The sequence below is a fragment of the Phallusia mammillata genome, chromosome 4, assembly GCF_965637545.1.
Source record: "Phallusia mammillata chromosome 4, kaPhaMamm4.hap1.1, whole genome shotgun sequence".
Classification (NCBI taxonomy): domain Eukaryota; kingdom Metazoa; phylum Chordata; class Ascidiacea; order Phlebobranchia; family Ascidiidae; genus Phallusia; species Phallusia mammillata.
In genome coordinates, this window is record NC_137255.1 from 4,229,154 (window position 1) to 4,252,504 (window position 23,351).

The 23,351-nt window shown below is 35.3% G+C and overlaps 3 protein-coding genes, 1 long non-coding RNA gene and 1 other non-coding gene across 6 annotated transcripts; 1 reads left to right on the forward strand and 4 right to left on the reverse strand.

Annotated features, from left to right (window-relative positions):
• Positions 1-1,097: 1,097 nt before the first annotated feature.
• LOC145223313 (kelch-like protein 9) lies at positions 1,098-16,376 on the reverse strand. The gene is made up of 13 exons (XM_080089719.1): positions 16,166-16,376; positions 13,874-14,064; positions 12,753-12,941; positions 11,097-11,240; positions 10,636-10,780; positions 9,608-9,707; positions 9,222-9,395; positions 8,360-8,496; positions 7,085-7,190; positions 5,722-5,807; positions 4,890-5,027; positions 4,320-4,550; positions 1,098-3,848 (listed from the first exon to the last, which is right to left on the reverse strand). Exons 1-13 carry the CDS (start codon positions 16,374-16,376, stop codon positions 3,736-3,738), a joined length of 1,965 nt encoding a protein of 654 aa, XP_079945845.1. The 3' UTR covers positions 1,098-3,735.
• Positions 9,895-9,968, reverse strand: Trnas-gga (transfer RNA serine (anticodon GGA)). The gene has a single exon. It is a non-coding gene; the product is annotated as a tRNA-Ser (tRNA).
• Positions 16,377-16,394: 18 nt separating the features above from the next.
• On the reverse strand, positions 16,395-17,959 carry LOC145223328 (corepressor of RBPJ and splicing regulator-like). The gene has a single exon (XM_080089749.1). It carries the CDS (start codon positions 17,893-17,895, stop codon positions 16,846-16,848), a length of 1,050 nt encoding a protein of 349 aa, XP_079945875.1. The 5' UTR covers positions 17,896-17,959; the 3' UTR covers positions 16,395-16,845.
• A 428-nt stretch (positions 17,960-18,387) lies between these two features.
• Positions 18,388-21,268, forward strand: LOC145223333 (sentrin-specific protease 8-like). Of its 2 annotated transcripts, XM_080089758.1 has the most exons (6): positions 18,388-18,582; positions 19,479-19,561; positions 19,655-19,763; positions 19,844-19,959; positions 20,294-20,338; positions 20,765-21,268. In XM_080089758.1, the coding sequence occupies exons 1-6, from the start codon at positions 18,473-18,475 to the stop codon at positions 20,926-20,928; spliced, it is 627 nt and encodes a 208-aa protein (XP_079945884.1). In that variant the 5' UTR covers positions 18,388-18,472; the 3' UTR covers positions 20,929-21,268. The 2 variants fall into 2 exon arrangements, 1 of the variants encoding a protein (XP_079945884.1); XR_013859446.1 differs by lacking the exons at positions 18,388-18,582; positions 19,844-19,959; positions 20,294-20,338; positions 20,765-21,268 and adding an exon at positions 18,590-19,316 and having other exon boundaries at positions 19,479-19,575; positions 19,655-19,721.
• Positions 21,269-21,580: 312 nt separating this feature from the next.
• Positions 21,581-22,667, reverse strand: LOC145223340 (uncharacterized). The gene is made up of 3 exons (XR_013859448.1): positions 22,578-22,667; positions 22,439-22,510; positions 21,581-22,043 (listed from the first exon to the last, which is right to left on the reverse strand). It is a non-coding gene; the product is annotated as an uncharacterized LOC145223340 (long non-coding RNA).
• Between the last annotated feature and the right edge of the window lie 684 nt (positions 22,668-23,351).

Below are 23,351 nucleotides of genomic sequence, written 5' to 3' on the forward strand. Positions count from 1 at the left end.
AAACGGAAAATGTCGCTTCAATCAATTGCACGCCTAAGGGTCGAAAAAACAATTAGATGACATGCATTGTTGGGCAGTTAACAGGCGAATTACAAAAAGCTGCGAAAGAAAACCAAACAGTCTGTTATTTATTTGTTGAACATGACAATTTAAATCTAACAAAAACGTAAAAATCGTCTTTCACTAAACTGGTTTGTTTAACATTTTTGTCTTAAATATATGTTTTATGGCATTTAGCCAAGCAACTCCATAATTTTGGATCTTGTTAAATGGCCAAGTTGCTGTAGCGAATTGAATGTTTGATGAACCAGCTATCAAGAACAACAGCCATTTTGTTACATGCTTTGTAAATATGAAGGGTTTTACAAAAATTTATATTTGCACATTTGATTTTTTTGCAGTTTTAAAGTTATGTTTTCAAAAAGAAACATATTGGAATAAAAATTATATAAAACTGAATGTGTTGGACGCCTTGTATTTTAAGCTTTTCAGATGAGAGCAGGTGTTCTTTTGCAACTGTATCTAACTCAACTGACTTCTGAAAAACCAAAATTACATTAGATGCAAGCAGTGGTGGGATTCAAATTTTTTTGTCAGCCGGTTCTTTCACAAAAGTCATATTTTTCAGCTGGATCTTAAAAAGCGGTGTATTAGATTTCGCAAGACGGTTCTATAGAACCGGTGCGAATCGGCTAAATCCCACTACTAAATACAAGTGTCTAAATGCGAAGAAATGTATTGTAAACGATGTATTTCCACCAATGGGCTATTACTTTCATACTCCAGTGTATATAAACTAGGGTTGACATCCCGGGAAATCGGGGAGTTAGATTTTTTCTGTATTCAAATCTCGGGATTATTTTTGCTAAAATTCCGGAATTGGAGCCTATCTTACGACACCTAAGGGGGGTGCGTCTTTGTCAAACTGGAGAAAACCTTGCATAACTAGCATTCCTATAAGCAAAGTTTTAATATTTTGAACAGTCCGCAAACCGTGTCGTTGAGCTAAAAAAGCATAATTCCAACCTTATGTTAAACTTATTACATGTGAGGCGTCAAATAACAAGACGTCTTGAGTCTACAGCAAATCCACAAGGTTCTGTTTCGACAAATTTATTTTACAAAACAATTTCTGACTTCGGAAAAAAGGATGCCTTGGCGAAAGAAAATGCGAATAGTGATACAGTTGCAGAAAAAATGTTGCAGCATTTGAAATAACTGAATCACGAAAATGTATACACTGTTGAACGTGGTACAAAACACTAATAGTAGAAAGAACATCTGCAAACTGAGGGCTGTTTAAATGTTGTTCATTTAATTTTACATTTATGTGTTGTTTGTAAAAATTTAAATCATGATAAAGAGATACAAAATAACTTTTACCTATTATTTATTGTAATAATGCGTTTTTTTGTTGTTGTTGGAAGTCGCTGGATTGGGGGCAGTTTTAAACCATGTGACGTCATCAAGATAGTATTATGACGTCACGGAAATTTGGCGCGTCCAGTTAGTTTAAATAACTACTGTAGGCCCAAATATTCTGCAAAACAAAACAAACTAAAAATTTTGGGTTGAAATGTGGCTTCAAAACAGACTACAGTGGTATATGGTCACTTTTCCGGCTTTGCAAAAAGTGAATATCGGCATTGTTGCAAAAAATACAGAGCTTGCTGGCTGGAATACTGTTAAAGGAGGGGAAATGCCCTAATTGTTTTCATTCACAAAAATGCGTGAGGAGCCAGTATGCAAAAAAACGGGCAAATAACGAGACGAATGTTGAGCAAGCAATAGATGAACAATACGCAAATGAAAAATAAGAAAATAACTTGGTGGCATCTGAGCAGAGCTAGAACGAAGGTTTAATGCAGAAAAAATGTTCTGGGGTGCCGTTGATTTAATTCTTGCAAAAAAACGTATAGATCAGTGTTTCCCAACCGGGGAGGAATTTTAAAACTTGAGGAGAGGAACTTACTTAATTTTTACATGTGGTTTGTAAATAGACACTTAAGCTCTGGCAATATAGCCTGTTAAGTTAACAAGCCAATTTTGAATTCTCTTTGTAAGGTTTAGGATCGATTATGTAGTCCAGTGGTTCTCAAACTGTGCGTCGCGACGCCCTGGTGCGTCGTTTCAATTTTCCAAGGGCGTCGCAGAATAGTTCCGTTTCGATGCTTTTTGTTGTATCAATAAACACAACTTTAATATTAAGTTTCCTCATTAACTTTTATTTGCTGGTGCGTCGCAAGTCCAGAAAACTTTTCGAGGGGCGTCGCAATAAAAACAAAGTTTGAGAACCACTGATGTAGTCTATTTGGGAGGAATGAAAATGTTTTGAATTGTTAAGAGAGGAATTCGTTAAAAAAGTTGGAAATTAAATAATAAGCCATGAAAATATTACCAATAATTTGTTGAAATTTGTGTTGTACAGAGAAAGCCTTACTATTTCGATGGCACCAAAATTGTTTTACCCTTTTTCGCAGAACAAGAAAACTAACGGACAGACCAATACTGATAAAAAAGGGAAACAGAAAAGACAGAAAGCTACACAACCACGTCATAAGACGCACAATGCTTTTTACCAGTAGCCTACTTGGCTATTTCAGTATCCAATGCAGTTTGTAGGCGAGAAAAGTAAAATGCAGTGGTCTTAACCTTAAAATATCCTTTTGTATTGTAACCGAAACTTTTCTTATCAAAAATTATAAAAAGTTTCACGACAAAAAAGTCTTTCATTCTCGTTTGGGAAAATTGTTTTTCAAAAATCTGAACAAAAGGCACAGAAAATATTAAGGTAAACGTTTCTCAATGTAGGTTTACCCACTTAAAGGTCATGTAAAGGTCAATCGCGTATAAATAGCTTGGGTCGTTCTAGGCATGACGTCATCAGCTATGACGTAAGCACGGAAGAGGACGCAATATTCTCGGCAACACAATGAAAACATGATACACCTTTTTGGTGTGCTTTTGTCAAAATGAGAAATCGTCAAATGGCGTTTCTCAAAAACTAAAGCTGTTTTAGGGGCATTTTAGGATTGTGACGTAATACTGTCCAAGCTCCTACGTCACTAGAAAGCAGTCATGTGACTTTGCCGTCTGATGGTATTTCGTTCAACACGTATTTAAAGCAAAAACACAAAAAAGAAAATGTAACGAGCATTTGAATGGGGACAAGTTGAAGGCTAAACGGTGGGATTCGAATCCACGACAAAAGCCTGACTTGCACCAAGTAATGGAAATTTAACTACGCGCGTTTACCTTTAAAGAAATTGGCTTTTTTAAAGGTAAACCAGATTGACTGATCAACAAAAGCAATCCTAACCAATATCGAACATTTTTGCGTTGTTCGTTTTTCCTAATTCCGTACAGTGTAAACTAACAAACTGAAAATTGGTTTTTGCAACACTAAAAATTGTTTAAAACACAGCGAATTGACAAACACAATGAAAAGGTTCTTTACGGCCAACAAAATATCTCTAAAATGTCTAGATTGTGGTCAGTTTCAAATGCCGAACAATATATGTATGAGATACAACCTATTTTGCAAACCGTTTGGATTCATCGACCAAATTGTCATGATTCTGATCAGCAGGGTCCGAGAAAAACGGAAGACGTCTTTGGGCAGTAGGGTGCTTTTCGTAACATTACATGTAGGTTTTGTCGAAGTTACGATGTTTGTGTATGACGTAACAGTCACTGGAGTGACGTGGAAGTGAAAAGTGTGAAAGAGGTGCAGAGCTAAATGTTGCCATCCAGCGGGTTATTGCGTTGCCGTTCGCCGCCTGCATGGGGGTTTGAACGAGCTGAGCGAGCCGATACTCCAGGCCGTTCGACTGATATCATCATGTCACCTGAAAATGTCAAAATATTGTTGTTGCAGCCCTTTTGATAATTATGTGTCCCCTTCCATACAGGGAACAAATATTGTTTTTGTCCGTATTTATTTATTTTATTTTTCTGTCTAACGCTGGTTTGTTATACTCGTTTGGCCAAGAAAGAGTGCTTCAAATTAATTCAAATTTGGACAGATGTTAGTTATTATTCCAAATTTGATCCTCCTGAGGTTTGACCCCGAATGACCAAGCGGTTCACCCACAGGCCCCCAAACGTGAAATTTTTAAAAAGTATGATTTTATTTTAAACGCGTAGCGCACGACTTTGCCTGACGTCATAATGATTCGGCCGAATTTATTTCAGCTCGGCCGAAACCAAATTAAGCATCTCTACTATGGATCTCCCCTGTCGCATGTAAAGGCTGAAAAAGTGACTTTTGTAAATTTTGTGATTCAGTAAAATGTCTCTTTACTTGGTTTCTATCATACCTGATGCATTATCATGGTCATGTGAGCTTCCAGCGCTGCTCTGAGGGGAACCAGGCGTAGATGGAGAGGAAGAGCTTCGTTGGTGTGCAAAAGTAGGTAGGACTGTAAGACTGCATGCTCTAATTCCACCAAGAGCAGCAGGTAAGGCGAATGTCTTCATCCATTTGTCCTTTTCGGGGTCATAGCACTGCACTATGTCGACCATGCAACGGTTGTTCCATGAATATCCACCTTATAGCAATTGAAATGAGAGGTTTAAATGTTTGAAAATGGTAAGGTTGGATTTCAATGCTCCTGGGGCCTTTTTATATTAGGAGTGTTGTATTTTGAAAAGTTTGGGCTTACTTTATTACTGGGGAAAAAACACATACGGCTATATATAGTACAGACTTGGTTGTATATAGTACTGATTTTGGTTGTATTTGGGTATAAAAGAGCCTAAAATGCAATAAAAAGATTAAATAATTAAGTAAACCTAACCATAAGTTACAAAACTATTTAAAAAATTTAAAACCATATTAACAAAACCCGCTCAAATGTCTAAATTAAAAAAATGTATTGTTCCCATACCGGTTACGTAAATTTTTCCTTGAAAGACGGCGACTCCTACGTCACTCTGTCCAGTCAGCATCGGCGAGACGCATGTCCATTGGTCAGTGGCTGTCGTGTAATATTCGCATTCCAAAACGTCATCATAATCAGTAGTGCCTGAATAAAATTGGCACATTTGTTAAAAGAGACGATGGGATTCGAACTCACAAACCTTCGAGCGTCTCCCAATTTAGGTATTAGCTTAATAGAATATATGAAGCCATAAGAATGTTTATTTGCGTCATAGGTTTGCAATTACGTCACAGCCTTTAACGTCACGTTGATACTTTAAACTAAGATGTGACTAAAAATAAAAAATAAAATTTCAGAAGAATTTATGGTGTTTTCGACGAATTTAATCAAAAAATTTAATACTGAGTTTTAAAAGTTGTTTGGTAGTCATTGATAGTAACATTGCGGCACCAACAACAAAATCACGTGACTTGCATCAGGGACGTGATTGGTGAAATTTCAGAAATATATTCAAACAGTATAAAGTATAAACTATTTCCAATCTAAATTTGAAAGCATAGAGCCAATAAATGATAACTGCATTTTACCGAATTAGGTGGCTACACTAGCCAATACGGCCGATCTCTCGTCACCAGCTGCACTGATGAGACCTAGGGTCGAAGCAGTGTGCACTACAGCTAATCTAAATTGTTTAACAAAAAACTCAAACAATTCTTTTTGGGCGCAAGGCACTCCGAAATACTTATATATTGAAATAAAACATACACAAAGGTTAGGATGTAAGACGACAAGGCATGTACATGTATGTGTTTAATATTATAAATAAAACGACACTTACCTTTAAAGTGGTTGCCACCAATCACATACAGTTTGTCACCCACAGTAGTCATACAGTGTAAACCTCTCACAGTAGACATCGGACTCCTGTGAGCATCAAACAATAAAAAACAATTAACGTACTGTATATGTACTGTATATATATTACAGTTGTATGTTAAAAAATTCCAATAAAAATCCACGTTATAATTTCTACAAAAATAGTCAATTTTAAATTTGGACCCAGGGCCAGTTTTGGGGTATGTGGGTTAACTGTTGGGTCAACCGGTGTCAAAATGTACAGTACACATCTTCATGTAACTAACTATATGTGTGGAAATTTGAATTAGTTTGAATCATCGTTTTTGACCAAAAGTTGAAAATAAACCTTAGTTAGACGTAAAAATACGAAAAAACGTAGAAAATCACCATGTTTCCCTTTTAAAGAACACATAAAACGGAAATAAAACTTGTGTTATTATAGATCCGTTTTATTTGATTCGACTTTTTTGACCAAGATTTGAAATTAAATCTTTTTGGCCGTAATATACGAAAAACGTACAAAATCATTGTGCCTCCTGCAAAGAACACATAAAAAGACAAAAAGCTTGTGTATAACAGATGATATCCGTTTTATCGAAAACGTTCAACAAGCGCTGTTGTTATTTGTTTGTAGCTATATTTTACATTTTTTTACTGCTTCGAGGGCATAATATAAGATAAGACAATCACAATGCACAATGTACAATACAAGTATATTTTCGTTTTCGTATATACACCACGTTATTTCTAGAACCGTTCGATATTCTATTGACGTGTTACGTAACATGTCGTGACGTGATAAACTTGTTTTGTTTTATTTTTGTCGTGTTTGGGAACAACAAAGTCTTAAAAAGGGCAAACCTCTAAAATACCTTTCCTACTATGTATAGTTGTAAATTATTTTGGCCATTCCAAGTATCAATTAAAAAAATAAACAAACAAAAACAGGATTTATTTTGTCTAAAACTCTTTGCGACTTTTGACATGGAATCGTTTGAAAAACACTTGTTTTGTTAAGGTAATACAATTTTGACTATATTTTGGTAGCTGGCAAAAAAGAATTGATCGTGACGTCATAGATGACGTAGTTGTGGTAAAGTTGATGTATTTGTTTGCAAAAGGAAAAATGCCCAATCAAAATTGTATATACAGTATCCCTATGTGCACTTAATGGTGTTGACAGTATTTTTAAGCAACCTACTAAAATTTCACTTATTTAATAATTCAGGACTATTCAGCTGCGCCTTTTTACGACCTGTGACGTCATAATTACGTCGAGAAACAAAGTTTTTTCTAGCTTGGGTGTCAAAAAGTGGGGATTTGGGTTGTTTTTCGTTACTTACTTCTGTTCCCATTGGTCAGTGTCAGGTGTGTAGCAAAGCAGTTTCTTCTGGAAGGAGTCGTGAGTGATACCACCTGATATGTACATTCTCCCATCGTATACAGTACCTGAACACACAAAACCAAACATAACAATTATACTTTTTGCATTAGTAGTTCCAAAATCGAAAATTTTCTGCTCTGAAATTTTTTTACAGGAATATTGAGTTTTAAAACTAATGGACAATGGAAATAATTGGAACACTATATACGGATCTGTTCATAAGTTTAATGGTGAAAATAACGGCCCAAATAGACGTAAAAAGCGACATGCTTTATTGATCAAACGTTTCGGCAAATGCTCATGCCTTCATCAGTGATATGAATGCCACATCAATTGCACCCAGTTATATACACTTTAGTCGCATAAAAGAATGATAAAAAGGTGCGCAGAAGCGAGGTGTAAGCGTTGATTCTAAGTCGGTTCCTTTGTATTTGTTTAATACCTAATTAACTTATTGCGTATTTTGATGTGACGTGCTGTCCTACTATTGTTTCTTTGTTTGTAAATATATTGTATGTCGTAGTTGCTCTGCACCTGTTTGGTCAGACGCACACTCGCAGGTGGCTTACACCTCGCTTCATATCACTGATGATGGCATGAGCATTTGCCGAAACGTTTGATCAATAAAGCATGTCGCTTTTAACGTCTATTTGGGCCGTTATTTTCACCATTAAACTAATGGAAATATTAAATAGTACAAAAATGTCACCTTTTGCGCAATGTAAACATTAATATATTCATATGTAATGTTCCTAAAATTTAGACCAAATTTTGGAATCAATGTTCCATTAAACCTGTAATAACAAATACACAATTTTTACATAAGGTAGTTGCAAAAACTCTTTCATTTAAAATATAGGGAAATGATAGACTAAAATTAAACAAAAAATGCCACTATTTCAGACAATGAAAAAATTCATACACAATGTTTTTAAATATTAAGACACATTTTGCAATAAACGTAAAATTACCTTTGTAAAAGATTGGAAAAAAAGCCTGACTAATTCGAATACTTAACAAATAAATACATTTTTATTGCAAAATCATTTCTGTAGGTACATGGGTCCCATTTTTAATACATACACACTACTATCGCTACTTGAGTGTTTTTGCTACATGCTGTTTGTATTAACGACTAAGTAAGAGTACTGCAAACAGTACTTTTTTCAATATTCAAAACATGCTTAGAGCATTTAGTAAGTATTTGTGCCAAAATCTTATTTTTAAAGTCTACCTGCATGTCCGTAATGTGGCTCCTGCATTTTCTCCACAAAGTTCCATTCATTGAATTGTGGATTGTAACACTCTACAGTTGAAAGTTCGCCAGCGGCATTTCGACCCCCCACAGCGTAAAGTTTGCCGTCAATGGCACTGTACAGAAAACATTGTATTTTTAGGTTAAGTAGAAGCAACAAGAAAAGTTGTGAGGCAGTTAAAAACTGTAAATTTGACTGTATGTACTGTCGATACAGTTTAATACAGGGGTGGGCAACCTGCGGCCCTTCATTAAAGCTTGTGCGGCCTGCAGAGACGCATGGATTTCAAAAGTACTGGCAAACGAGTCCAATTATTACATATTTTTGAGAGGATTAATGCGCCTGATGCTAATTTTCTGCGATCTGGCAAAATGTGGCTAGAATCCAATACGAATCATACTTGTAGTTGAGCATATTTGGTAAGAAACAAAGCAAAATCACTTTGTGTGATAAACATGTGTGGCCCTCGATCCAATTTTGACATTTATAATTGGCCCTACAGTAACAAAGGTTGCCCACCCCTGGTTTAATGCTTGCTGGCAATTTTTTAAACCAAACATCAACCTCAAGGTACAGCAGCTTGAAACCTAAAGTATAAAGTAGCATTTCTGCAGAACTTGCATATTTAGCATTTTCATTTCATTGCAAATTTTTTGAATACTGTAATATCTTTTAAGTCAATTCTACACACATGTTTATCATTGTTTGCCGTACAGTATGCCAATACTATAAATGTTTTAATTAAGCTTTAATTATAATACTTTTAAATATGGTATCAACACCATAAATTTCATTTAAAGCATTTTACAAAAAAAACTACAGTCAGCTCAATCTATTTACCTTAAGTGAAAGAATGTCCTTTTTTCGTTTAATGGCCGAACCCGAATCCATTTGTTATATCTGGGATCATATCGAAACACAGTGTCCACAGCTGTTTTGCCCTTTGTGTCGTAATTACTCTGACCGCCCACCACAAATAGAAAGTTACCAATCACTGCTATGCCATGTTGGTATCTAGAAAATATAACATACACTTGACAGACCTTCAAGGAAAAGTACAGTCCATTCAAGGCATTTATACCGAATCAGCTGGCATTCACATAAACTAGCCTTCAGTGAGATTCAAACCCAAGACAAGTCTTTCTGGGACTTGTTACAAGGGATGTGCTCTTTTTAAAATATATAATAATGTGCAATTTGGCTTTCTTAAAACATGGTAAAAATACCTTGAATTTTCCATGGGTGCCAGATTAATCCAACGCTTTAATTTTTCATCGTATACTCGCAAATCTTTGGAAACATCGAGCTGATGTCGCAATACACCACCTACACAAATTTAAAACATTAAATTATAAACATACATGTACAAAAGAAAAGGTGTTTTTTTTTCAGAGTAACAGATTCCACAAAACTATAGGAGATCTGATACCAATTTTATTTAAGGCGTTAAAGTAAATCAATTCAGCCTTCCAAGCATTCCCATATGGCAAGGCGTAAGCTAGAAAAAAAATCTAGCCTGCGGTGGGATTCGAACCCACGACAGGAGTCTTTCCGGGACTCGCGCTTTACCAACTGAGCTACACAGGCTAAGTGGTGAAGTGTAAATTCTACCAACTGAGCTGTACAGGCTAAGCGGTTACATAAATCTCAAATACTATGCTAATAGGAGACAATTTTAATCAAAAACATGATAATTTTTTTTGGGTATTTATCAGTGTTTAACCAGTGGTAAATTAACCTAATGGAGATGTATATTACAATGGATCATTGTGATACAATTTTAAGACAGTGAACAAAATGTGTGTTTATGTCAACAATAGTATAAAAGACCTAGGTTTAAATATCATAAATGCCAAACAAAGGCTTCACAAACCACATTTAACATTTACTAATGTAAGTCACCATCATGCCAAATAATACTAAATTAGGTCCTTATTTTCAAACACCAAAAGAAAAGTCCGTTTTTTACTAAATAAAAAACGGTCACGTCTAAAACTGCTGGCCCACTTGGATCACTTGGCCCAGCACTACATCCAGTGCTTGTCGCGTCTCTCGTAAGTACAAAAACTGCGGGCCCGCTATATCCAGTGCTTGTCACGCCTCTTGCAAGGAAAAACTGTGGGCCAACAATATCCATTGCTTGGCCCGTCTCTCGCAGGGAAAAACGGGCCAAGCGGGCCCGCAGTTTTAGACGTGACCCAATAAAAAAGGATAAACAAAAAGTTGAAAAATACTTTGTAACCACAAAACTTACCTAGTGTTACCAGGTGTGTCGCATCACTACGAATTTGTGTCCGTGGAGTTTGTAATACAGGTTGCATATGGGGCACCATCTGGTAATTGGAAGCTTCAAGCAATAGACTCATACATGCATTATCATTCCGCATAAAATCCACAGTCTAAAAAGAGAAATACCAAGCTAATTTCACCATTTAGGAACTTATATACAGTAAAGCTTGGTTATACCGGATGCGGTTATTTCAGATCTTCACCTAATTCGGACAAAACTTGAGGTACAAATGATTTGTAATGTGGTAAGACTTTAACTAATCGACATCAGTTAATCTGGATCTTCACCTAATCTGGACAATTGTTTTTGTCCTAACGGGTCCGGATTAACCAAGGATTACTGTACTAACAAAAACTGTACACTGGTTCAACATCGCTACAACAGACTGTCATAAGGCAAAGCAGCCAATAACATGTGTCAGGTACCTGTATATGTGTAATGAGATCTGTGGGATTAATCAAAGGAAACCTAATGTTTTCCATCAGTGCTGCAGCATGTTTCCGCCTGTTCGGGAGATCACTTCCAATCCACCGCTTGGCAGCATTAAACAATTGAAGCTCACTGCAACCCTAAAATGATACAAAAAGATTTAGTTCAGGCTTAAAAAAACATGTTAAATTTTACAAGAATCTCTCAGATCCGAAATTCGACGTCATTAAAATTTACCAATCATATGTGCTACGAAATATATAATCTGTAAAGTTGACATCAAAAATTTCAGGAAAATTATTTAAACTTGAAGTAGAAATGATTTTTAATGTGGTAATGCTTTTTTTTAGGTCTTTGCCTAATTCAGACAGTTTTTTTGGTCCAAACACAGAGATTTACTGTATTTAGAATCACAAGCAAGTAAAATTGATGCAAAAAATGAAAGGTCAGGATGGCGACCAATACCAATCAATAGTTTGACGTCAAAGCCAACCAGTGAATAAAAGTATGGATGCATTAAATATGTATGAAGGAAGCAATAAAATACTTCATAAAGATACTCAGATTTACACAAATTCTTTTTTACCAATAAGCCCAATGTTAGAATATGATAAAATAAAGTGATTCATACAAGTCCTGAGACTCTTAGCTAGTAGGAAATTTATCCTTAAAGGGTTACTTTTTTATGCTGTGGGGAAAGAATTAGGTGAGAAAAGTATTATCAAGCATGTATGATTGATGTGTTAAAAAAACGGGTAAAATTCTACATTCAAAATCTGTCAAGGGGTAACTAATACAAAAAAAATAGTTTTTTTCCCTTTGTGTTGTTTACACGCAGTTTTGCATTAGACCGTGCGTCATGAGCTAACGCTTGTAGCAGGTTACTGCTTTCTTTTGTGTGTTGGTTTTATTATTGGATTTTGACTTTATCTTTTCAGTTGTTGTTTTGCAAAGCAACTGATTATACCCAAATACAGTCAAACTTCGATACTATGCCACCTTGCTATTATGCCACCCTCGCTACTATGCCACTTTCTCTCGGTCCCAAAGGGTGGCATAGTATCGAAGTTTGACTGTAGATGAAATATATATTGTTAAACACTATTTGTTCACTGATTCTTATTAGGAAGCACCGTTGCTTCATAAATTATTCTAATAGAAAATTACACATATAATCAGTGACCATCGAAATATGATGCCTACATGTAAGCTATTGCTGTCAGGCATAATATCAAGTTCATAGAGCTCTTCTGGCAATTGTATTTTTATTCTGACGTTTCGACGTCCTATACAGGTCGCCTTCATCATAAAAATACAATTGCCAGAAGAGCTCTATAAACTTGATATGATACAGTCTACTATGCACAGCAAAGAACCTATAACACAGGGCTTCTCAAACTTTCTTGCTCTGTGACCCCATTTTAGAAAAGAAATTTCTATGTGACCCCTTGATTGGTGTAGCCTATACACGTGAATGGTGCTTAAACAATAAATTTACGCATGTAAACCATGTATTGTGACAATCACACAATAACGCATGGTGCTTCGTGACCCCAAAATTATATTTCGCGACCCCAATTTGGGTCACGACTCACAGTTTGAGAAGCCCTGCTATAACAAACACTAAATGCGTAAAATTTTATGTGGGTTACCTTAAGGTTGTTGCTTGAAAGTAGAAATGCAAGTCTTTCAAATGGGACTTTGTTGAAATCATTGACAAGGTTAAAGTTTTGCAGCATATAGACATTCACATGGTGATCGACAGAGGTTAGGTTGTAGGCGTTGGCAATATGTCCGATATCAACACAGTTTTCTAACGTCACTTCAGAGATGAGAAAAGTCTAAAAATAAAAAGAGACATATTGTTACAGAAAAATTATATGCTCATTAAATACTAGAGCAGAAGTCGGCAACCAAGGTTGGCGCACAAGTTAATTTTTCTTGGCATGCCAACCGATTTGCATATTTATATTGAAGTACTAATTTAACCTGCTGCATTGCTTGTTTTCAGTTTTTGTGTCATGCCTTTGTCTTAACACCCACCTTCATGCACAAAACGCTCTACTTTCTCCTTAATATTTGATCAGCGGGCACAAACCACTGTTACTCAGCAAAATGTTGGCAAGCGAAGTCATTACCACAAGAAAAAAACAAGTAAATTGGTATGTGACGCTTAACCCCTGTACTAGAGTGCTACTAGTAAACGAAAATATCAAAATGTGCTATTGTGTTAAAAAAAGAAACATAAACATTTTGCTGTAACATAACTGCTATTATTGTAAATCATAAAAAATGGCCAGTATCAGTTTAACTTAGTGCGCAACACAGTTTGTGGTACAAATACAACTGATTCTGGGTAATCGCATAATTCATTTAATTGCAAAAGAATCATAAAACTTAACTGTAGGAAATTGTCGAGTTAATCACTAAATTTGGGTAATCACAGATAAAACAAATTGGGAAATTGATTCTGTTATCAACTAGATCTGTGCTTAATTATGAACACACAGACAAGTAAGTAACTAAATAATCAACACATAAAGACAGCGGTTCCCATCCTTTTTGGTGCCATAATCCTTTAAAAACAGTTCCCAAGTTGCAGTGACCCCAAGGATAAAATTAGTCGGCTATATATTGACATTATAAATATCTGAAAATTTATTTCCCACTATACTTTCTTTACCTAAATTTTAGTTTAGTTGACTATTAAGTTATAATTCCCACAGGTTGGGAACTGCTGCTCTAAGAGAAACTAGGACATATACTTCTTTACCTTGCAGAATTCCATAATAGAAGTAACTTGTAAATGGGACGCTGCTGCTAAAATGTCATGAATGTTTTCAAGCGACAAAAAAATCTCTCCAGTGTAGATAAACTCCAGGACTTTATCCAAACCAGTGCTGGTCACTCCATGCAACTCAATCTTCTTTGCGAATGTTTCCTTCATTTCCGAAGTGAACATAGCTGTTGAACCAATAAGACAGGGTTAGAGTCCTTACCAAACTTTAATGGTGAAAATAACAGCCCAAATAGACGTAAAAAGTGGCATGCTTTATTTTTTAAACGTTTCAGCAAATGCTCATGCCATCATCAGTGATATAAGGGCCACATCAGTTACACCCGTTTATATATATACACTTGAGTCACATGAAGGAATAATACAAAGGTGCAAACAAGCATCACATAAGAACTGAAACGTTTCAAAAATTACTTCTATTTGGGCCGTTCTTAATACCATTTCCCTTATGTACAGATCCGTATATAGTGTTACCAAACTTAGATTTGTGTATATTTATTAACAAAGCACCTCTGCAAATCACATTGATTAGTTACTTTTATAAAAGAAAAGCTATTTGTACCCATTGTGTTAAACCAGTAATATTCAAACTAGTAAATTTCTTTGGTACACTATTAATGGTTTAAATAATCTGAGCATAAAAATCAGAGCTTGAGCAAAATATTGGTTGTAAAACATGACTATGTTTCGACAAGTGCTATTGTCATTATTAGGTTATAAGAATTAAACGCAACAGATGGCATGCAACTATGTCCCACACAAAGGTAAAAAGGGTGACACGAATGAAACGGGTGTACCCGAGGCAAGGCGTGACCGCTAGATATTAAACAAGTCATGTTATACAAACATACTGGCTCTGATTTTTTGCTCAATAAATTTCTGTTTTTTACAAAACACTTTTGATCCGTGGAACACACGTTGAAAATCACAGGTTTGGATTATTTCCAACCAATTAAAACAGGGTTCCCGCGCAATTTTTGTTTATAAATTCCATGACTTTTCCAAAACTTTTCACGAAAAAAAAAACGAATTTCCATAACCTTAATCATAAAAAATCAAGCAATTCCCATAGTAAAACTAGTAAGAGGCTTTGGTATATGTAGCCAATTTTCCATACTTGCAATGAATATACAAATGTTACGTAATTTGAAATTCTTATCTCTATCTGGCATTTTCAGGCGCCAAATTCCATACTTTTTCAAGGACTTTTGCAAAAGTTGGCCTTTTCAAAACTTTTCCTGGCCTTAAAAATACAAATTTAAATTCCATAACCTTTCCAGGTTTTCCATACCCACGGGAACCCTGTTAAAATGTCACCGAAAATATTGTTACACTTTATGTTGGCAGTTTAATAAACACCTCACTGCAAATACATACATGTTAGTATAAATGTGCACGGCTGCATAAGTTTGTAGCACTGACTTATACTATCTTTTCAATTAAAAACAATAAACACAAACTTTTAAAGCTACTTCTACTCGGCTATACAATACATCATTCATGTCAACAGCCATTATGCATGACATTGTACACTTAGATAGATGGTAATTACAGTTACAGTACATTCAACATGCTAACAGTTAACATACATTAGAAGCAAAAAACCATACAACGCAAAGAACAGCATAAGCCTAAATGAGCAATGCCCTTACATAAAAACAGAACCGGGAAATAACAATTATAATACTATTGATTGTATGCCTGTTTCGCTTGGGCCTCTGACAGGCAATTAGGATGTCAAGATGTCTAGGCCAATACTAAGAAACTACTAATGCTTGTGTCTTAGCTATGCTCATACATTAAAGGAATTGCTCGACTAAAGTTTCAAATAGAATGGTTAATATTTTATGAAGGCTTTGTTTTCAGTTACAGAGCCTATATTGAACAATATAAATTGACTTTCATTTGTTTGAATATAAGTTATTTTGATTTCCATAGAATGGCTTGTTAATTAAATGTTGTTCATTAAATAGGTACAAGCGTGTAAACCAAAACATTTTACACTCATATTGTACTAAATTTGTCCATAAAGCACCACAAGTGCATGCTAATAAATTTGTTTAACTAGCTATTCTATATTCTACAAAAAGAGTTTATGGTTTGATAGTTTTAATTTCTTAAAAACCATGTCTACAAAATCTAACCTTAAGGTTTTAACCTTAAAAGTGCTTTAAAAAATATTTTTCCAAATGTGTAAACAAAACTAACAATTAGATTAACAAATTTGCTAATAAACAACAAAAATTTCATAAGGCACAACAACATTACCTCTAAAGTAGTCTGAAGCTGCAGCAAGCAAGCTTCGATGAGCTTCAAACGATTTTTCCTCTGCGCATAGTGTTACATCACATAGGTCCGAGTGAGAACGCAAAACTCCAAAGCCCTTTAAAATTGCGTTGCTGTACGTTTGCGACGAGTAGGGCTTGCCACTAGACAGCGTAGTCATGTTGGCTTTAGTTTTTTTAATCACCGCATACATAAGCCTAATATGTAGACCCTAAAACAATGTACAGGTTATTTCTTATGTTCAGCTTAAAGGTGATCCGAAAATGTAAACAATAAAACAATTTCAAGCTATGATACAAATGTAACACCAAATCTGTCAGATGCACTACCTTTAAGTTTTAGTTAAAATGGTTTTTTTTTTGTCATGCACAAAATAGTATCCAAAACAAAATAAACAATTAAACAAAACTGTTTTGCTTGAAATGGCAATGTACATCATAAAACAAAATGCAAAACACAAATTGATAGATATAATGTGGAAATTTTGTAACTGTACATCCAATATTTTTATGAAAACAGTTGTTACTAGTAAAAGCAAAACAAAATCAGTTTTAAGTTTTAACAAACAAGTTTTAATGACTGACAACTTTTGCAAAAATGCAATTTGAACATTCAGCAAAGTAAAAAAAGAATATGCACAAATCTGTATCAGCAAAAGTAATTTAACGACCATGGTGGCCATTGTGCCGCGAATGACCATTTTGACGGTCCCTTGAATAGTTTCGATCACGGTCTCTATCAGAATGCTTTCTTCGCTGATAATCATTGTCTCTTTCTTGACGTTCCCTTGCCCTTCCATTTTCGTGACGATGACTGTCTCTGTATTTTGAGTCCCCGTGGTTTATTTTTTCCTGTTTTTCTTTCGAATGGTGACTTCTGTCATTTTCGTCAGATGAACTTTCGTCCGAAGATGACTCACTGTGTTTACGCTTCTTCTTTTTCGATTTTTTCACAGGGGCTTCTTCATCTGACGAAGATGACTCTCTTTTCCTGTGTTTCTTTTTCTTATCTTTCCCATCTTTTTTAGACTTTTTCTTATCCTTTTCACCGTCTTCAAGACGATTCAAGCGGCGTAGAAGCTTGCGTTTCTGCTTTTTTGTCAAGTTTTTCAAAAACGCTACTTCAGGTTCTTCCTCATCCTCCAAATATTTCTGGTTTGAACTTTTTTCATCCACCATCCTTTTAAGGACATGTGGCTTTAGCGCAAGACTAGAGCTTGCCCCATCATTAACACCATCAGCGGATTTCATCGATGCACTTGGGTCGAATGACGACGTTTTATTAAACAACGGACATTCTCGATCTGTGTTGATATGTCCCCACTGGTGACACTTTATACATCGGACATTTCGGACACAAACACCGAACGGTTGGTCCTGCAAGGTACTGGTGTCACCCTTCATCCAAGACTCACGGGGAGCGTTCCTTTGCCACTCAAACTTGAACGATTCATCACCTTCCTCTTGTTCTTTCTCTCGCATACCTGGTGGGGCATCGTACATAAAACTCAGACCAACTTTGGCTTTACTGTCGCCCATCAGGACTCTCGTCTCATGCATATCTTGTTCTTTTCTGTACTGCTCAATCATTTCTTCTTGCTTTTTCTGTTCGTGTTCAAGTTTTTGTTGTCGCATCCAAACTCGTTTAATGTTGTCTCTTGAAGAAGGATGAAAATCCTTCTTGCACATGTAGTTGTTGTATGACTTACCCATGTTTGATGGCTGTTGTATTAAAGCAAAATAAAAAATCTGTTTGGAAACAAATATATAAAGTTTTAGAACCTAACAAAGCTTTCGTGACAAGTTTCGTTCCATTGCTTGGTGTGTTTTTTTGCCTTTTTGCTAATTTTAAGACAAATAGAAGCTCATTTACAGCCGTCAGTCCGTTAACAAACATATTGGATGTTACTGTGCTAAAAAAATCACAAAATTATTTACACAATTTCTAGAAATTTCCCCATCATAAATGAAACGTAATACTAAACAACTTCAAAAGCGTTTCAAACACAAAACATCTTTTAGTAATTAGGTCTTCTTTCGAAGTTGTTCTAGCCAAAATAAACATTTTCTTTCACAACAAGTTGCCAAAATTCGTCTTACTACGTCACTTTGCGAATCGGAAATGTATTACCTCCGGCACGCTTGAGTGAGTATAAGATCACGTGATGCGGTTCATTCTTCAAATAGAAATGAAAACAAATAGAAATAATATAGAGTGCAAAATTTTTGTAGCACAACATTTATTTACGGATAATTTCGTCGATTTTTGTTGCTTGACAGCCAATGCAACATGGATGACGTTGTTTTGAATTATCACGACTCGCTACTACGTAATTCTGACGTCAAATTGCTTGAAGAGGGAAATTGGCTGAACGATAATATCATCGGCTTCATGTTTGAGTAAGTGCATTTTAGCAAACTCACGCTTTAATAACTATCAATTTTACAAGTATTGTTCGGGCAATATGCTTAAATCGTATACAAAAGCGTCTTGAATCCATGTGTCTTTGTAAATCGTATGTGCTTGTATTGCAACAATAATAATGTTTTTAATTGGTCTTACCGGTGGAATAGCATCTGGAAAATCGACTGTTTCGAAGATCTTGCAAAATGAGTTTGGTTGTGCAGTTGTGGATGCAGATTTAATCGCAAGACAAATTTTGGAGCCGAACAAAACAGCTTACAAAGTAGTTGTGGCTAGCTTTGGTACAGATGTTTTGAAAAATGATAAACAAATTGACAGAGAAAAATTGGGGGAGATTGTATTCAGAGATGATCAAAAAAGAAAAAAATTAAACTCAATCACACACAAAGAAATTGGAAAACAAATGATATTTCAAATTGTAAAGGAATTTTTAAAGGGACATAAATATGTAGTTCTTGATGTTCCGTTGCTTATTGAATCAAAAGTTTGGATTCCATTTTTGAGACATATTATAGTGGTATCATGTTCTTCTACAACACAGTTGCAAAGACTGAAAACTCGAAACGGTTACAGCAATGAAGAGGCATTGAACCGAATCAACAGTCAAATGATGCTAAGCGAAAAAGTAAAATTTGCTACAGATGTCATTGATAACAATGGAACTTGATCGGACTTGCATCAACAAGTTACACAACTGCACAAAAAATTTGCAAGTGCTACCAGTCTAAACATTTATGAGATTTGCTTTATTGGATTATTATTTGTTTTAATTTTAATGGCAATATTTAAAATGTGGCTATAAACTGTATAATATGCAATGTATTATTTGGTAATAAATGACATTTTTTGCCAAAGATTACTTTCCTTTTAGGTATTTTCGTCAGGAATTATTCAGTAGAGATGATATTTTGTTTTTGGATCCCGATTTCGCCCAGCTGATCAAGCTTTCTCAAAGTAAATAAAATGATGTATGTTAAAAATTTCATTCAATTGTAAATTACGTAACCATACAGTTCATACTTTTTAACTTTTCTTTTTTACCTTTAGATGATGAGGCATTGTCCCTGTTATCAACCGTCGGTTTAAATGGAAAGTGCTTGATTTTTATTTCAGTCAATAACAATAGAAGCACAACAGTGGCGGGTGGGACACATTGGTACATGAAATCAGTTAAAGCACTGTGTTATGCCCATTTTTTTGTGAAACTTTGCAGATAGCTTAATTACTGCATTTTAGGAGTCTGCTTGTATATGATGCTGCTCTAAAATGTTTTGAGCATTACGACTCCTGTGCCCAAACCAATGAAGATGAAGCAAAGTATTTGGCAAAATTGCTAAGCCAAGCTTTATCAGGTAAGCTTTCTGAAACCAATCCCACCAAAAAAAAACAGTAATTTCTACAATGTTATGTATGTATGCATACACAAGTTTGAAGAGATGAATCTTGTTAATTGCACAATGTTTGATCACATATTCTGTTTATTAGCTTGGGGATTGTAAGCTCAGACCTACGCCTACTGTTTGTAAAAAATGAGTTTTGTTACATTGTTGGATGAAAATGGCTTGACACATAGATTTTCTGTTTTTTTATTCATGTTTCATATTGGTTTTTTACTTTTTGTTACATATGCATTGTACTACATGTATTTTTCTGCATCTTTTATGTCTGACATGTATTGTTTTTCAGTGACACCTAAACTTGAAGACAAATCATTTGCAGAGCAGAAAAACAGTAAGAAAGTTTGTAAACTAAATATATATTAACAATGGTGTTTTTTTTCTACCAACCTGTAGTTTATATCAATTGACACACTGGTAACAATCAGTATGTAACATTCCAACAGTTGAAAAGTTGTAATTCCTACTTCTGAATTTAAACAAAAAATAACATATACAAACTATCATAAATGTAAATACAGTAACATATGTAATAGGGTAGGTAAAATCAGTTATGTACCTATTTATGCATACATGGGATCTCTGTAAATATTTTTTTATGAAAATAAAAAAAAGGATATTATTTTACGTGAAGAACCTCACTTTAGTTGTGTCAATTGATTTAAACTCAGTGAAGGCCCACTACATGGCTTCTTATGTTGTGACTGTGATAAACAAATAGCTCAAATTACTTGTGCAAAATTATTCTTATGTGTCACAGGTTCTGATTGTGGGGTTTATGTGATCAAGACTGCGAGTGTTTTATGCTCGTCCAAAATACGCCAAGAGCCCTGTGACTTTTCAGCAATAACTCCAACTGCCGTTGCTTCAGAGAGACAGCGAATTAAGCAACTTATCATGGAAAAATCTTCAGCTGGAAGATAACCCAAATAAATGTCTTAAAATATTTAATTTAGTATCCACGAAAAACTGCCATGGCAGAAAAGGTCATTTTTGCCACTGTTTTCGTCATTTGCTAAACGAACTGGAACCCATTTTCACTTTTTATAAAACATGTGTTTCGTGTGTTCAATGACAATATCAGGCGCCGGCACGTATGGTAAAGGGGGGTCACTTTTGAAAATTTCGTGTACGGAAAAATTAACATAGGCTATTTCTTGAAAAACCTGATAAATAAAAAAGTTTACGTATCTGGTGTTGTTTCCGTAATCTTTTCCGTTTTGTTGCTCTTGGAACAGACAAAATACACGTGACAACGCAGGGATTTTACATCGTAGAGTGTTTCAGGTATTACGCGATGCAATTGTACTGTATATAATTTATGCCTATTTGTGCATAATAACCTGATGCTGTAATCCATCCATATAATTATGTATGTATCAAAGTTTGCCCCACTTGCCAAATTTACGCCTTGCGCCCATGATGACGGTGCTAATTGGTTAACCAAGCGGTCAGTCCAGTCGGCATGGATTGTAATCCTAATTGCGTATCTTGTTTTAATCGGTGATAAAGTCATCCCTTTATGAACTTGGCAAATCTCTTAATTTAAGAGACTGGCAGCGAATCAACGTAAGAATTTACGATTTCGGGTAAGCGCATTTATTCGCAGCGTTCTTGCATATTGTACAACAATAAAATTCTGTTTACCAATAAGAGTCTAGAAATCAAGGTAATGCCGTCCAATAATATGGGTTTTGGCAAAGATCCGTCATAAATGACTCTTAAAAGGACAAATAATAGACCGTATTAAACGTATCAAACAGTTATTTTTGGATGACTGATTTTAACAAAAAAGAAAACCTAGAATGACAAAGCATTAAAATGTCGCAGTTGGTAATTTGAATATGATACAAATGTAAGGTTTTCATTAGTCGCAAATTTGTTGTTGATTTAACGTCATCCACCAGAATATTCACTTGTCATTGAGGGGCGTGAAACATAAAATACTCCGGACGAAGTCGTTATCACCGTATTTCTTTCGTTGTGCTCATCCGCCTGTTCTTTGACATCATGATTGTTATTTTTTGGTTTCCATTTTCCTGAAATACATGAATGTCTTAGATCACAACAAAAGGATCGACGTTTTTGTGCTTATTCCTGTCCGACTGTAGGCTACTGTATTTCTGGTAAGAGTGTTACAGAACCCGCTGTGCAGTGGATAGGCTGTGGCAGGGGTCGGCAACCTTTTAAGCGGTGGGTGCCGATTTACTTATTAATTCCAAGTGATAATGTCTTTGCGTGCCAATATAAAAAGATATATGGCACATATAAATGCAAAAATTCGTTTGAAAACAGTTCTTTCGTTTCGTATTTTCGGTTGTCCTTATTTTGGGGTCCATGTCGATGGAAACCCTGGGTTTAGGTTATGGCAGTTGGCTATGTCTTTTGATAAACCTTGTGAACATAAATTATGTTTGGAAAAGTCTGCACTTACCGAAACCTGGAGGGACGTCGTCGTCATTCTTTTGCTTTGTGCATCCCAAGCACTCAGCCAGAGCCAAAACGGCTGCAAAAGATGCGAAAATACATCACAAAATGTTTGAAGACTAATGTTTAGCGCAAAATCTACTTACCGTTCATTATAACTCAAGACATGCTTTTCTTACTGTTTACCCTGATATGAAAGAAAAACAGTATCCTAAAAAGTAACATAAAAATGACTTAAAAAACATAATAAAACAAAAAAATGTGGCCCCTCATATCACTGATGATGGTATGAGAATTTGCCAAAACTTTGAATAATGAAGCACGTCGCTGTTTACGTCTATTTGGGACGTCATATTTCTTTAAATAACAGATCCGTGTTTAGTGTTACAAAACAAACGAACACTTACCAAAAATACACAACAAAAACTGTTTGTACAAAACACTAGCTAACAAAACAGTGATAGCAATCCTATTGTCTCTTTATAACTTATGTGTTGTGTGATTTTGACCTCTACATAAAGTTTTCGCTTCAACAGACTTCTTCCAGCCACAGTGACTTTGCAATTATGACCTCACAAAACGAAATACGTTTGAGAAAACGCAGACCCTAGTTTCCATGTAACATTTAACAGCAACTGGCTTTCTGGAGTTTAAAAGTGCTTTCTTTCCTAAAGCAAAACACCATGAACCCTTAACGTAGCCTTAGGACATTGCGCTCTGGACAATTACAGTCAAAAATTCTGTCGCAAAATTGCCTTATTTTCACATTTTAAGCATAGTTACTGTTACTGAATTGGGCGCCCAAAGACTTTAGGCTTATCCCATAACAGTTAAGGTCCCTAAAAATGCGTAGTTGACTCGAGACACTACAGTACTGACTTTGAAATTGTGGATCCTTTTTTAAGGGCAATCTGTTAAAT